The 14223-nt window shown below is 48.2% G+C and overlaps 4 protein-coding genes and 1 non-coding gene across 5 annotated transcripts; 4 read left to right on the forward strand and 1 right to left on the reverse strand.

Moving 5' to 3' along the window:
* The first annotated feature begins 898 nt into the window (after nucleotides 1–898).
* Nucleotides 899–4523, forward strand: F5Y00DRAFT_196325 (uncharacterized protein). Its single transcript, XM_048005268.1, has 5 exons — nucleotides 899–1290; nucleotides 1374–1469; nucleotides 1777–2937; nucleotides 2996–3924; nucleotides 3988–4523. Exons 1-5 carry the CDS (start codon nucleotides 1172–1174, stop codon nucleotides 4389–4391), a joined length of 2709 nt encoding a protein of 902 aa, XP_047860573.1. The 5' UTR covers nucleotides 899–1171; the 3' UTR covers nucleotides 4392–4523.
* Nucleotides 4524–5152: 629 nt separating this feature from the next.
* Nucleotides 5153–7497, forward strand: F5Y00DRAFT_248255 (uncharacterized protein). Its single transcript, XM_048009409.1, has 6 exons — nucleotides 5153–5794; nucleotides 5881–5994; nucleotides 6071–6240; nucleotides 6322–6618; nucleotides 6682–6822; nucleotides 6896–7497. The coding sequence occupies exons 1-6, from the start codon at nucleotides 5251–5253 to the stop codon at nucleotides 7010–7012; spliced, it is 1383 nt and encodes a 460-aa protein (XP_047860574.1). The 5' UTR covers nucleotides 5153–5250; the 3' UTR covers nucleotides 7013–7497.
* On the reverse strand, nucleotides 7488–11364 carry F5Y00DRAFT_248259 (glycoside hydrolase family 92 protein). Its single transcript, XM_048009410.1, has 6 exons — nucleotides 10736–11364; nucleotides 10349–10656; nucleotides 10255–10287; nucleotides 10077–10192; nucleotides 8588–10030; nucleotides 7488–8468 (listed from the first exon to the last, which is right to left on the reverse strand). Exons 1-6 carry the CDS (start codon nucleotides 10765–10767, stop codon nucleotides 7788–7790), a joined length of 2613 nt encoding a protein of 870 aa, XP_047860575.1. The 5' UTR covers nucleotides 10768–11364; the 3' UTR covers nucleotides 7488–7787.
* F5Y00DRAFT_t145 lies at nucleotides 7518–7589 on the forward strand. Its single transcript has one exon. It is a non-coding gene; the product is annotated as a tRNA-Asp (tRNA).
* A 150-nt stretch (nucleotides 11365–11514) lies between the features above and the next one.
* On the forward strand, nucleotides 11515–14004 carry F5Y00DRAFT_248261 (uncharacterized protein). The gene has a single exon (XM_048009411.1). It carries the CDS (start codon nucleotides 11552–11554, stop codon nucleotides 13790–13792), a length of 2241 nt encoding a protein of 746 aa, XP_047860576.1. The 5' UTR covers nucleotides 11515–11551; the 3' UTR covers nucleotides 13793–14004.
* Nucleotides 14005–14223: the final 219 nt, after the last annotated feature.

The raw sequence follows: 14223 nt of genomic DNA on the forward strand, positions 1-14223 counted from the left end.
AACAGTGTCATTCTTCATCAGCTTACCAATCCCTAATACAGCGTTAACTAGATGGACGAGTAGAATAGGGGCTTAACACAGACACAGTTGTACATATACCAAGTAAATAATGTAAGAAAGTAAAAGAATAATGTCACATATGTGATATATATGTAAGTTGGAGTCGGTGTAAGTAAAGTCTACCATTTCTGACCCGGCGCCACTTTTCTCTATTATTTCTTATGGCAGGTTCGGGTTTCACTCGCAGGGACGCCGGCAGCTACCCCGTTACTACAGGCGTTTCCTTCACTAAAAAATTAAGTTACGACCTAACGATTTCCCCCATCTCCGCATCCTCCTCTCCGTCCCCTCCTTACAATTCTCCTCCTCACAATCCTCCTCCTCACTCCTCATCTTACACATAACAATTTAGCAAAACCCCGAATTCAAATTCAACCATCGTCAATACTGTTGCCTTCTCCATCTCATCCAAATCTACTTACCATATCGTTCGCCCATTTCATTCGTTTCATCTCGTTTCCCATTAGCCTTATTCCGAATCCACGTGTGTCTTCCTACCGCTTGGCAGTTAAAATCCCCAATTCAATCTCGGCCGTAGAATTTCAAAATACATCACATACTTAATCCTCTCGCCTTCTCCGCGCCACCATTATCATCGACCAATAAGCCTACTAGTAGCAGTATTCCTCCCCGTCGGTTAATTAACCCAGGATCGTCAGTTCTGGTTCTCTGTGAAAAACGTATCAAACCGCAGCCTTATTTGTTACCAGGCGTTGACGGGTTACCTCAGCCCTACTAGTTTCGTACGGCCATCCAAACCCTTTAGGATCTCCGAGCTCTGCTGATCACCACGTTGGCCGCCAGCTCGGCGAGCGGTCGATCACTTGGGGGAGGCAGTGAGGACAAATGTGGTGGAATCTCGCGTTACGTTCCGAGTATACTTAGAATCGATTGATACCACATACATCTATTACGCCTATGAATTCATCCATCCACCGTCCACCCCGCAAGACATTCATTCCTCTTTCCGGCATAACTTCCTGGCCCTGGATCTTATACCCTTCCGACTTACCCCCACTTCCGGGTGTTGCGTGACTTCATCTGCATTACACCCATATTTTGTACAGGGACTTACCTTATACTAATTATTGTTAACTTATCCTGACCCCAAATGCAAACCATGCCGTCCATAGAAGGCTCTGGCATCACTGGTACAGCCGAGGACGGCGTGGAAGGTCGGCAGCAGAAGCCCAAAACCCTGCCGTGCAAGTTTTGCGACAAACGTTTTAGGTAAGGGTCCCTGGGTCTATTTATCGCCTTGTACTATATCTATATACGCTGGCAATTTACTTACACGGCAATCCCCAAATTAGGCGTGTAGAGCATGTTCAACGCCATGAGAGAACTCATACCAAAGAGAAGCCATTCTCGTGCGGGTGGGCTCGCTGCGGGAAGACGTTTGGACGTCGGTTAGTTAATTTGTTCCTTTATTTATTCTGTCCTTGACTAAGTTACCAATTTCCTATTTGTGGTGGTGGACTTCGCCTTGCCCACAGCCGTCCAACCACTTATCGTCTTTTGTAGGCGCTAAACTACCCCCATCCCCCCTCCTCAGATTCTCTAGGTCCCTCAGGTCTTTTACAATAAGGATACACATACACACCACTCATGTCTTACAGCCCTGAAACCTCCTATTCCCCTCTATAATCCCTTACTAGTAACCCCCTACCTTCCACCTTCTCTCGTCTCTTGTGAATATGCTTATATGGACATCAGGGATCTCCTCGTCCGCCACGAGAAACTCGTCCATCTCAATGAAGGGTCTAATAAGGACGGTAACCGGCCCCGGAAGCCGTCGACGGCCGGCGCTGCCCAACCGCCTCTATCAACTGAAAGCCATGTCGACTCCGAAATGATGGGAATGCCTCGGGCTCACCCGGCGCACTATCATTCAGATTCTATGTCCTCTTCTGTGACAGTACCTCCGCTCGCTCCTGATCCTCGTCACTCCGCCAGGGCTGCAGCTTGCAATCTTGACCTTTTGTCTGATGCTGCCACACAAATTGCTTCTGCGAACGAGGTTAACTCGATGCAACCGATGATGACGGATATTGGACAACCAGTGGCCGGTTTAACACGCATCAAATCATACGACGAAGGAATACCATATACCGACCGCGGACGTGAGCCCGAACCTGTAGCTATGTCACATGGACTACCCAATCCGGCCGGACCATCTGCTTTTGACGATTACAATCTCTTCTTAGATGAGTTTGCGACGTCGTCTCACTTCCTCCCACAAGCCTTCGACGCGGATCAGAGTATGGGTATGTGGCCACGGCATCTTTCCGATATTCAACGGGGCGGGCTTTCCAAGCCGTCATCTCAGTTCCCCTCTCGCTTCCCATCATTAGCCCCTGACCCAAGAGATCCAACGGAAGGTGGCTCCAGAACACATGACGAATCAACGAGGTCACAGCCCATGAGGGTTTCTGTAATGGACCATACCGTTATAAAAAATCGACTCGACGAATTCTCATCCGTTTTACCGAATGATTTCGTATTTCCTTCCAGGCATACTCTCACTAGGTTTCTAGAAGGGTATGTAAGCGGTTTCCATGAACACTTGCCGATACTGCATCTGCCAACGATAACGGCCGCCGATCTCGCCCCGGAACTCCTACTGGCGATATTAGCAGTAGGCGCACAATATAGATTTGAGAGCCATCGATCAAATGCTTTATGGTATGCAGCTAAAGCAGTAGCGCTTGAACAAATCCGACGTCGCCACAGTCACGAAGTGCACGGTTTGTTACCAACTCCAGCGGCGTATAGCCCTCATTCTACACGGCCATCTCCAAGCCATGGATTCCGCCATTCCTTTAGTTCTGTTCAACAGGAACGTTCGATGACCCAAGATACGCACCGAGAGCCTTAGTAAGAAAACCCAACTACATGCATCTTTTTAATATGTAACTAACTAATTTTCTTTAAGTTCTCCTAATACTCCTCAGTCTCGCATGGAAACTATTCAGGCTCTTCTTCTATTGTTTGCCGTTGGGCTCTGGGGCGCAAAAGCTATTCTTCGAGAGGCTTTGTCATTGCAAAGTCTTCTGGCTCTCCTGGTGCGCGAGGAAGGATTTCTTTCAGAGTCCACGCAGACGGCCGATTGGGAGGCCTGGGTCCGGATAGAAGGATCTAATCGCACAAAGCTCATTGCGTACAGTTTCTTTAATCTGTGTAGTATTGCGTATAATATGCCACCTCTACTATTGACATCGGAACTTAACCTTATTCTCCCACATTCATCAAAGCTTTGGAGGGCGGAAACAGCTTGGCAGTGGCAAGAAGCTCGTCAATCATTCCCTAGCATGGATATATCGCTCCAGGATGCGTTTGCGAGATTATTCAGCAGACCACCACAAGGACCTCCAGCTTACATGTCCTCTCTCGGTAATTACATCCTCATCCATGCCATATTACAACATATCTTTCTCCTAAAGCAGACATCTTTTAATTCCGTGTCACTCTTTGGGGGACTTCGTCATGATGATGTTGAAGATTGCTTTCAGGCCCTGAGGATCTGGCAGATGAGTTTCGAACAGCACCAGGCACGCATAACAGAAGGTAGCCACCAGAGCAGCCCAGATTCATTTCCCGGTGGCTCCGTTACTTATAATTCGACCGCACTTTGGCGGTTAGCTTCTATCCGGTTGTATACAGATTTGAGTCCAAGCAGAACCCTCGAAACAAGAGAAGCGAGTCAGATCGCACAGTCTTTCCATGACGCACCATATCTTGTTCGCAGTGTGCGCCTCAACCGAGCCGTCTTTCAAGCCATACATGCATTGTCTTTGCTTGTTAAAGTAGGTGTCAACTATGTAGCGAGGAGGAAGTCATCGGAATGGAGTATGCAGCACTCGCGTAAGTATTCAAAGAAAATTCCAAGAGTATGGTAAAAGAATACGGAAGCTAACGTCGGCGTAGTATGCAATTTGGAATGCGCTATCCTCCTTTCGAAATGGCTGATGACTCTTGCTTCGACCGGCCCGACAGGGGCGCCTCCTGAGCCCGATGAACGAAACCTTCTCGAAATGCTCCGACATATGCTAGATGAAACAGAGTTTGCGGTGCCGATTGACCCTTCGCTCTCAGGGGGCGGCCCGGGTCACGGTCCACCAAACATGGATATGGCTGCGAACGACGGTACGAAGTTGCGCCAGCTTGCCGTAGCCGTGATTCGGCTCTGGGCTGAGACGTTTAAAGGATCACATATCTTTGATATCGTAAAAGTGATTGGCGCCGGGCTGGAAGGATACGCAGACTTGATAGAGAAGCCGCGAGATAGAACACCGCTAGGTCGGATGGGACCTAATTCGGGACTTGGCTGATCAGACTACAACGGTAGTTACCTCTCACGAAGCTGCCTGGTGATAATTTAGGGGATTTAATTACGAGTGTGGGTCATTCTAGCCGAGGATAGACTCGGGACTAAATGCTCGCTTCAATCCTGGCCATCCAACCGAAGTCCTTATAGGCTCGGGGATCATTATTTGATAAACATTGTCGAGGACTAGCCACAATGGACAACCGTGCCGGACGTCGCGGACCCGAAAAGGACGATAAATGTATGCGCCGCTGTCGGGTCGAGGCGTTATGAGGATCTCGAACAGGGACCTATCACGGAGGTGGTGTTTAGAAGGAGCAATATGTTCCGACTATTAATAACACCCCGGGAAGTTAATATATGCGTGGGAATGCGGATCGGGTGAGAGCGGCACAGGCTCGCCCCAAAATAGCAAAGAAATATAGTGATTGCAGCTAAACAATGAGCACCTATACTATAAAGATTTCCCATTTAGATCAACATGAACTATTTAGGTACGGAATACTTCGTACATTCGCAGTTGAAGATTGCGGCTATAATTGAATCTAAGATTAGCGGCGATTGACATTTCTATTTTTAGGCGATAAGAGAGCGGACTTATGTACAAAGTACATGTGATAGGTAGCCGTACCTAGGAGGTACCTTAGGTATAGTTGCCGGGTTCCCTGCGACGCAATGAGATGAAACAATGAAGTTATCACGTGATACCGTGTTCCCTATTGCCACCCCGCGATTCTCCTCAACGCGTCACCAACCGACTCATCCGTCGAATTCAACTATATTTATAGATCTGTGTCTTGATTTGAGGAAATCAACTAACATTCCGAACACGAAAGAAAATCCATACAATTAATACTTGAGTCATGCCTCCTAAAAAAGGTACCGTAACTAAGCCGTCTACTGTAGAGGCCACTGGCAAATCCCGTCGCAGATCTCACCGCATTAGCCTCAGTAGTAAGAAGAGTGCATACTTTGAGGACAATGACAACTCAGATGAAGAGCTACCGCCTCGTAAGACTGCGAAAACTACGGCTAAGGGGAAACCTTCTCGACGGATAAAAGCTCAAGTAAAAGAATCGGATGACGAATTGCAGTATGAAGATGCCAAAGATATATCTGAGGATGATGGCCGGGATGCCGCGTTTGCTGAGGACAACTCTGAAAGTGAAGGAGAACGGCCCGTGGCACAGAAGCGAGGTCGTGGAAGGCCTCCAAAAACCCAGACCAAGACCACACAGAAGTCTAATAAAAAGACCCAAGATCTAGAAAGGACAAAGATCACGCCAAAGGCTCGGGGCAAGTCTAAGAGAGAAAAGGAGGCCGACTCCGAAGAGCCGATAGTCGATGAAGATAGCGACGATGATGATGACGATGATGACGACGAAAACCGTATTACCTTCATTCCAGGTAAGAATGTATTGTCCATCTCAGTGCTCTACCTTAACGCATCGGCTTGTTAATAAATAGCTTTAATTCTAATTAAATGATTGTAGCAATCCAGTTAAGAGATACTGATGGCGTCGAATATGAGGATACCCGACTCCATAAAAACACTTTCTTGTTTCTGGAAGATCTCAAGGCCAACAACAAACGGAGTTGGCTTAAATGTATGTTGATTTTTCACATCGTGGATGTTTCTCGCATCTAGTTGTTCCTTGTCTAACAAGATGTAACCGCTTGTAGCACACGATAAGGAATATAGAAGGTCACTCAAAGATTGGGAATCATTCGTGGAGACTCTTACAGAGAAAATCATCGAGGCAGACGAGACTATTCCGTGGTTGCCGGTGAAAGACGTCATCTTTCGGATATACCGAGACGTCCGATTCAGTAAAGATCAAACTCCGTATAAGGTGTGTTCTACTCCCTTCAATTTTCTATCTCTTCCCCTAAAATAGAACTCTGTCCTAACGAGGAAAATTCCGTATAAATAGCCTCACTTCTCTGCAGGGTGGTCACGGACTGGCCGAAAAGGCCCATACGCTTGCTATTACGTTCACGTCGAACCCGGTCGGTGTCTAGTAGGTGGAGGCGTATGGCATCCAGAGGCCGACGCGTTAGCCCGGTTGCGCGCGAGCGTCGACGAGCGCCCCCATCGTATAAGTCGAGTCCTGACGAATCCTACGTTTCGGAAGACATTTCTACCCGAGGCAAAGTCTGGCAGCGAAAAGTCTGTGATAGCGGCGTTCGCGGCGAAGAACCAGGCAAACGCGCTCAAGACGAAACCCAAGGTTAGTACTACCCCTCTAGTTTTGAAGGCGTTTCTAGTATAGATGGTATGCTCACCAAAGCAGGGCTTCCACCCGGATCATAAGTATATAGAGCTTCTCAAGCTACGAAACTACACTATCAGCACGCAGATCAACGACTCGGACCTTCTCGCCGACGACGCGCAGGATAAAGTTATGAGTGTCATTTCCGCTATGGTCGAATTTGTGAGTCGTGTCCATAAAATTCCCTTTGACTTGTTCATATAGATCGTACGGACTAACTGGGATACCAACATAGGTCACGTTTCTCAATAGCGTCGTTAGGCCGGACCCTAACGCCGAGAGCGATTCCGATGAGGCTGATGGCGGGACGGAAGAGCAGGAAGGCGAAGAAGATGAAGATGACGAGGAATAGTTCGTAACTTGCTTCGGATCTGGTGATCCCTATCCTGGGTGTAGGTGGTAATGTGTAAGGTGTTGATAATATTTGTCTTGTGTTTTTTCGCGCCTTACGTCGTATATTCTTTACCGTACCTGCGTGTCGGAATTACCATCGGCTCGATCGAGAGTAGATATTGTACCTATGTCATGTAGCCGAAAGATACTGTAGGTTCCCGTCGCATTTCGGGTGCCAGTAAGATAGATCTACTTAAGATAACGAGTTACCCGTACAAACGTACAAACTGCTGGGTTAGATAGAGTCACTTGGTCGGGTAGTTGCAGCCTCCTAAGCGTATAAGAGTCCACTTACCCTTCAGTTTATATGTATCCATGGTACAGCTAGCCCTTACCCTGTACGCAAAGCATCCCGAGACTTCGGATTTCAAACAGCAGGTGCCTGCTTCGAAATACAATCCATTTAGTCCGCATTTTATCCTAGAAACAACAAGCACGTGAATCTCATATCATTCACGATTAATTCTCAGTTCGTCTAGTGGTTAGGATACGGGCTTGTCACGCCTGTGACCGGGGTTCGATTCCCCGACTGAGAGCTCCCTTTTTTTTAATCTCCTATTCTCCTATCCCTATAGGAACTTGCATTCTCCCTTAGCTGCTGAGGGACTGCGGGCAACCATACCTTCTAGGTATACGTCTTACAACCTAGAGCCATATCCCTTCTGATCACAGCCCTTTCCGTCCCCAAGTTCCTTAATCTCGATGGTAATCACCAATCGACTTCATTTATCAAATCAGTCCAGCATCCCCGTCGATAGACTAGGTGGCAGATCCTCGTCTCTCGTTCCCCAATCGCTCTCTGTAGATCCCAATACGAACTCTAGCGTGCCCCCGTTTGCGAAGAAGTCATGTGTGATCCAATTTCGCGTATATGGCTTCCCGTCTAACCTGGCACTTTGAATGTAGATGTTGCGGTACTGCGGCGCGTCGAATCCACCGACGTTTCGCAGTATCGCCGGCTTCCCCGATGGTGTTTGGATACTGACCTGTCGGAACATGGGTGCCGTAAGCAAGTACACATCCTGGCCAGCTACTGGATAAAATCCCATAAATGCGAATGCTGTAAAGGCACCCATGGCGCAGTCGTCGTTACCGGGGATCCCGTTGATGCTGTTATTGAACTGCCCTGGGATGTACTGGTGCAGCCAGTAATTACTACGACCGGGCCGTCCACCGTAATGGAATTGGAACGTCGTTAGAAAGTTGGGCTCATTGCCCATGTAGTTGATACCCGATGAGTGGAAGTAGTCAAGTCTCTCGATGAAAGTCTCATGCCCCCCTAACGCTTCTATAAGCGCGGCCATGTCTTGTGGTACGTAAAATGTGTATAGCCACGGACTCCCCTCATATGTCTCATACTGCGTGTCAAAATAACAACTATGCTGTTGGTATATGGGACTGCAAAGCCGTGTATTCTAATGCGCAATTTGGAGTCAGCAAATGCCCTATTCTAAGAATACGCGAAACGGTCGGAAGTGGTGATTCAAAACTTCACTTAAAAACGAGTATTAGGAGGAGAATCTTAGATACTAACTTGATATCGCCAGGTACCATTGCGGAACCGTGGTTGTAGAAAGCCCTTGAACGCCGACATTTGCACATTCCCGGCCTCGTCACGATGTCGGTCCTCCTGCTCTGGATTGAACAGATTCTTCCAGTTCCGACTGCGCTGCAGATACTTGGACTCGTCGTTCTTGTGGCCTAGCCCCCGTGCCATTAACGCGATCACGAAGTCGTCATACGCGTATTCCACCGTTCGTGAAATGCCTCGACTCATAGGCCCTGTCCCATTTGTGTCATGATCATCGTATGGTATGTAACCCAGCGTGTGCCAGCTCACGAGACCGCCGCGTCCAGTCGTAGACCAGTCTTTCGGTTCTACCTCTGCATCGGAGACGACTGCCTCATAGCCGAGATTCCAGTCGATACCCTCTGTGAGGTTTTTGATAAAGGCATCTGCGAGAACCACATCGGCATTCGAACCTCCCTGGGTGTAACCTTTGCTAAAACTCATGCGACAATCTGGCAACTTCCCTTCGTGCTTGTACGTGTCAATTAGCGACCTCACCATTTTCGTTTGGATCGTGGGGTCGATGATGGTAAGGAGGGGGTGTTGCGCACGGAATGAATCCCATATGCAATAAAAAGAGTCATAATACGGTTCGTCGGACTTCCAGAGCTGGTTTTCACCCGTGTAGTCTTGAGGTGAGATCAGCGCGCGGTAAAGTCCCGACCAAAATGTAGTAAGGAATTCATGGCTCATACCCGAGGAATCGGGTTTGATCACGGACAACTTTTCCTTCCAAGCACTCTCGGCAGCCTTCACCACGTCCTCAAAGCCAAAGTCTGGAATTTCGACCTCTGCGTTGTGACATGCTTGTTCCACCGATATGAACGACAGTCCCACCCGGGCCATGATCTGATCCGAGTGCGCGAAATGTATCCAAGCACCCGCCGAGCCAGAAGGAATGTAGAAATTGCTTCCTAGATGTCCCATGGCCTGAACCTCGTCGGTCACGTTGGTTTGTATGAAAATGCCTGTCTTGCGGATGTCGGCGCCTCGGAAATCCGCACAGACATGTGCGGTGTACGTTCCGCTGCCAAATGACGGGCTGAATGACCCATTTCCTGTTATTCTTCCCGTGTCTGGGTTTACTTGAATGTCACCTCCGGTTCGAGAGTTACCAAGATCCATTAAATCTAGCAGGACCAGAGGATTGGTAGGTACTATGACCTTATGTGACAGCACCTCTGAAGTTTTGGGGAGGCTAAATCTGTAGAGAGTGGCGTGCTGCGTCGCCGTCATTTCCGCGTTGACCGAGTTATTGAGGCCAATAGCAAAGTACCCTGGGCGTGCCGTAGCGGACCCATCGATTCTCGGAACACTTCTACCAATATATGTATATTTGCACTGAGCGAAGTCATCCTCGGGACATCCTGGATGTACGAATAGAGGAAAGTTTCCCAATGAAGGGCTCTATTGCAAGTTAGATTCATTCGAAAAGTAGCATCCATCCACTCACCCCTCCAGTACCTGAATCGTGTAAGTGAGAGAAGCCCTGAATGTCAGAGTCGTCCGAGACGAACCCTGCGGCGATTTCTCCACGGTCACTTGAGTCTGCTACGGCCTTTGCCATGCCTAGATGACAGGTAGTCAGTGCCTGAGGAGTTTTCAAGCGTGCAGTCTCTTAAGCGACATACCATACGGTAGAGTTGCGCCAGGGAAGACATGACCTAAAAACCGAACTTAGTTGAAGCTCTCCAATGATAAATTTAACTTATGCGCGTTACCTACCTCCGTTCACGGTGCCTATGAGGGGGTCTATATATCGTAAAACGTCATGGCTAGATTTCCCTAATGAGCCCCTGAAAGTGTGCAAGAATGTGTTCGGAGTATTCAACCTGGTAGGGAGTAAGGCCCAGACTAGTAACGCCACAACGGGTATGACGATAAGGAATCGCCGCCGCCGCGGGAGGCTCTTGAGAAACGGCGTCATAGCGAATCGAGAATGACCCGCCGGAGCTTCGCTCGCGGGGTCTAATTCACGCGTCGATTCTATATGACGACGCGGATGCAAGAGCCATTGGTACCAAATCTTAGGCCTTAATCACCAAAACAAGTTCATGCACGTGTTAGCGGGCGCGAGGCTAAATTTCTGTTTATTTCTTTCGTCTTTCTTACCTTGGATCGCTCTGGGGTGAAGATGCATCCATCGGAACTCGAATGCAAATTCATCGGTCCCAGCTAGATATTCATAACGGCCTTCCCTCGTATGGACCCCTTTGGCGACTGTGCAACCGACCGTCTAGAACTTGGAATTGGAGGTCTTGGATTGCAATCTTGGCAATTAGGAGATTTCGGCTGAATCGCATTTGGCTAGATTTCCTTTCAGCCTTTCAGGGGTTACATCGGCACTTTAGTTTTAAGGAGGATCCATAGGGCCACAGTGGCACCCATAGCTGCCATAGGTGCAATCGCAAATCGAAAAGATTACACCGCACTGATTTTAGTAGGTGGCATTTTTTTGTTAAACGTTCTGGCGTTTTAAGGATCGATAAAAGGAGCTTGCTCTTCCGCTTCAGTTTGCACCTATGATCACCTTCCTCGTAAAGCAAAATAAGAGAACTCGGTTCGGTGCATCAACTACCCCTATTGCACCGAATGTTAGCCAAGGCGGGCCACCCACCGTAAAAACTCTTGTATTATAATATCCATAACTGAGAGGAGACAGGAAAAGGGGTGGGTCATATCAGCCTTAAAAAGTACTTGTGAGGTACACATCAGTAATGTACGTTTGACCCGACACGGCGGAGTTCCCTAAAAATAACATACATAGACCAATCATAAAAAAGGAATATATGGGTCGGGCTAAGTATTTCGACCGTAACGGCGGAATTAATTGATTGAATTAATGGTAGTTAGGTTAGGAGGGAAGTTAACTTATAAAACTCATCTCATGGCGATTCTCTCCGCCGTCGCCGCTCGAGAAACTTGTCAATGACGAGGAGGCGCTTATGGCAGCCCAAGATGGAAACACAAACTAAGCGAAGGAAAATTCGTAAAGGGACACGGTCTTGTTGGGAATGTAAACGGCGGAAAATTAGGTGCATATTCGCATCATCCGAACATGTTGTTTGCACCGGTTGCCAACGCCGTCGTGTGCCTTGTGTTACGCAGGATATGCCCGAGGATTCATCCCCCGCTAGGACAGGCAACCGACATCTTGGTGATCGTATCTCTAGAGTTGAAGACTTCGTAAAGGACTTCCTTACTAGTAGACATGATGGCGGGATAAACCAGATTGGAGGAGAGTCGCGGCAAGATAGACGTTCAAAGTCCGATTCCCTGGAGTTGACCCAAAACTCGCTACTCCTAACTCCAGACTCGCAAGGCGCAGCACAGACTATACCAAATCAGCCTGAGAATGAAACAGCGCTTCACTACTTACTGAAAGCCTTTCCATCTAAAGAGGATACCGACATCCTACTTAGGGAGAGCGCCAAACCATCGCTTTACACCAGTGTTATCAATACTCAGCCGCATAGTAAACAGACCCGTGAGGCTCTTGCAGGACCCTACCCTATAGCTAAGATTCCCAGCTTCAATACTCACCCGGTTATTGTAGCTAAACATATGCTCATGTTTTCAATCACGTTACAGACACCGTCTAGTGAAAGCCTGTTCGGTCTTTCGGAACCACATAACGTACTCATGCGCCGACTAACAACGGCTGCTAAGACGTGGGTAACTACTAAGGAAGAGATGCACGGAACTTTAGAGGGTCTGATTTGTATCATTTTAGAGGGTATATTTGAGATGAACTGCGGTTATCTTCGACGGGCTTGGGCAGTCTATCGCAGAGCAATGACAGTCGCCCAGTTGATGGGCCTTCACCGCTCTCCCATGCCACCGCTCAAACGCCTTGACCCGGAGCTTAATGCTGATCCAAAGTTCATATGGTTTCGCATCATTTATATGGACCGTTATCTCAGCTTATTACTCGGTCTACCTCAAAGCACATCTGATAAGAGTATAGGAGCCATGCCTATTTTACAGCATGAGCCACCTATGGGCAAATTCGAGCGAGTACTCACCGTTATAGCATCTCGTATTTTAGAGCGTAACGAAAGTGCCTTTGCCGTCGGCGAGATCGCGACAACCCAGTCCATTGATTCCGACCTATTGAGTGTGTCGAAAAGTATGCCAGAAAGCTTTTGGCGACCGGCGAATTTTCATAACCTGACACTAGGGTCGCCAGATTCCGTCTTAGAAACAGCGCGTCTAGCAGCCCAAGTTTATTACTATGGCCTAGTGATTCAGCTTCATTCGCCATATATGATGCGACTAGGCGGCAACGCGGAGTATGAGTATTCCAAGGTCGCCTGTGCTAACGCTAGCCGAGAGATAATGACGCGCTTCATTGCTCACCGAAGCTTCAATCCTAGATCATCCTGCTCACGCCCCGTGGACTTCTTTGCTCTTTTAGCAGCGATGACCCTCCTTTTGGCTCACCTCGACTCTCATCATCGCCAAGAAGCGACTAACTTCCTAGCCCACCAACGCCTGGGCGACCGTGCTATGTTGGAGGAGGCCCTGGAGAAGATGGATGTAGTGATTAACCTTAGTAAGGATATAATAACCGAGAAGAGTGCTGAATTGATTCGACGGCTACTTGACATCGAGGCAGACGCAGCTAGCGGAAACAATTATATTGCTAGGAGCGTAAGAGGAGATGACGAGGACGACGCGAATGGAAGCGAAGAGCTTCGCTTGCGTATCCCGTACCTCGGTATTATAAAAATAGGTCGCCAAGGCCCCATCTCAAGAGAGCCTTCGCTGAGGAATGTGACGTCTCGATCGCAAACCTTCGAGACCGAGCTCCCACCCAGGGATCAATTCTCTACGTCCAATGATGTGTCTGTGTTTCTGCCTCCTACATCATTTACAGATGGACAATCGTCCAGCCGTATTGGTGCCGCAACCCCGGGCTGCACGTCCCCAGGAGATCCGCGGGAATGGGGAGAGATGAGTGTCCCGTTACAGACACCTGGGCACGAGCAGTCTGTACCGCAAATATTAAGCCCCAATGACGATAATAGCACCATGCCGCCTTATGTGGAAATTTCTTCCGCCGCAGAAGACGTCAGCGATTGGGCATTCCAAGGCGTTGATACGGCGTTCTTCGATAGCTTGATGCGGGGAACGTCCAGCCTGGATGCTGCCGGGTTAGACCAGTAACGCACCGAGGATTCGCTAATATGTTATGCCAGTACGAAAGAATCCGAGGCGACTAGCCGACTTAATACATATAAATACTCATTAATTCTCTTGCTTAGATTAATGTTCAACCCCCCTTTAGCTATCCTAAGAGTTCTTGACAACCCACTACAGCAGATATACCATTTAGTAAATCAAGATATACGAGGTGACGGCGATGTGGCTTGGTAAGGGATATAGCTATATGAGTTGTACGACTAGGCCCGGAGTTGCGGCTCTTCTTTATCGTTTTGTCTAGGGTGCTCTGAGTTTGAGTCTCTAGACTCACACCACAGTTGGCAAATTAGAATGATATTAATCTTCCTAAAAAGAGTGGATGGTTCTCCAATATCCAGCGCGATAGGATAAAAACCCAGTATTGCCCTTTAGGCTCCATTAGAGAAACCACTTCC

Source organism: Daldinia vernicosa, assembly GCF_022497035.1.
Source record: "Daldinia vernicosa strain CBS 139.73 unplaced genomic scaffold F5Y00scaffold_70, whole genome shotgun sequence".
NCBI lineage: Eukaryota > Fungi > Ascomycota > Sordariomycetes > Xylariales > Hypoxylaceae > Daldinia > Daldinia vernicosa.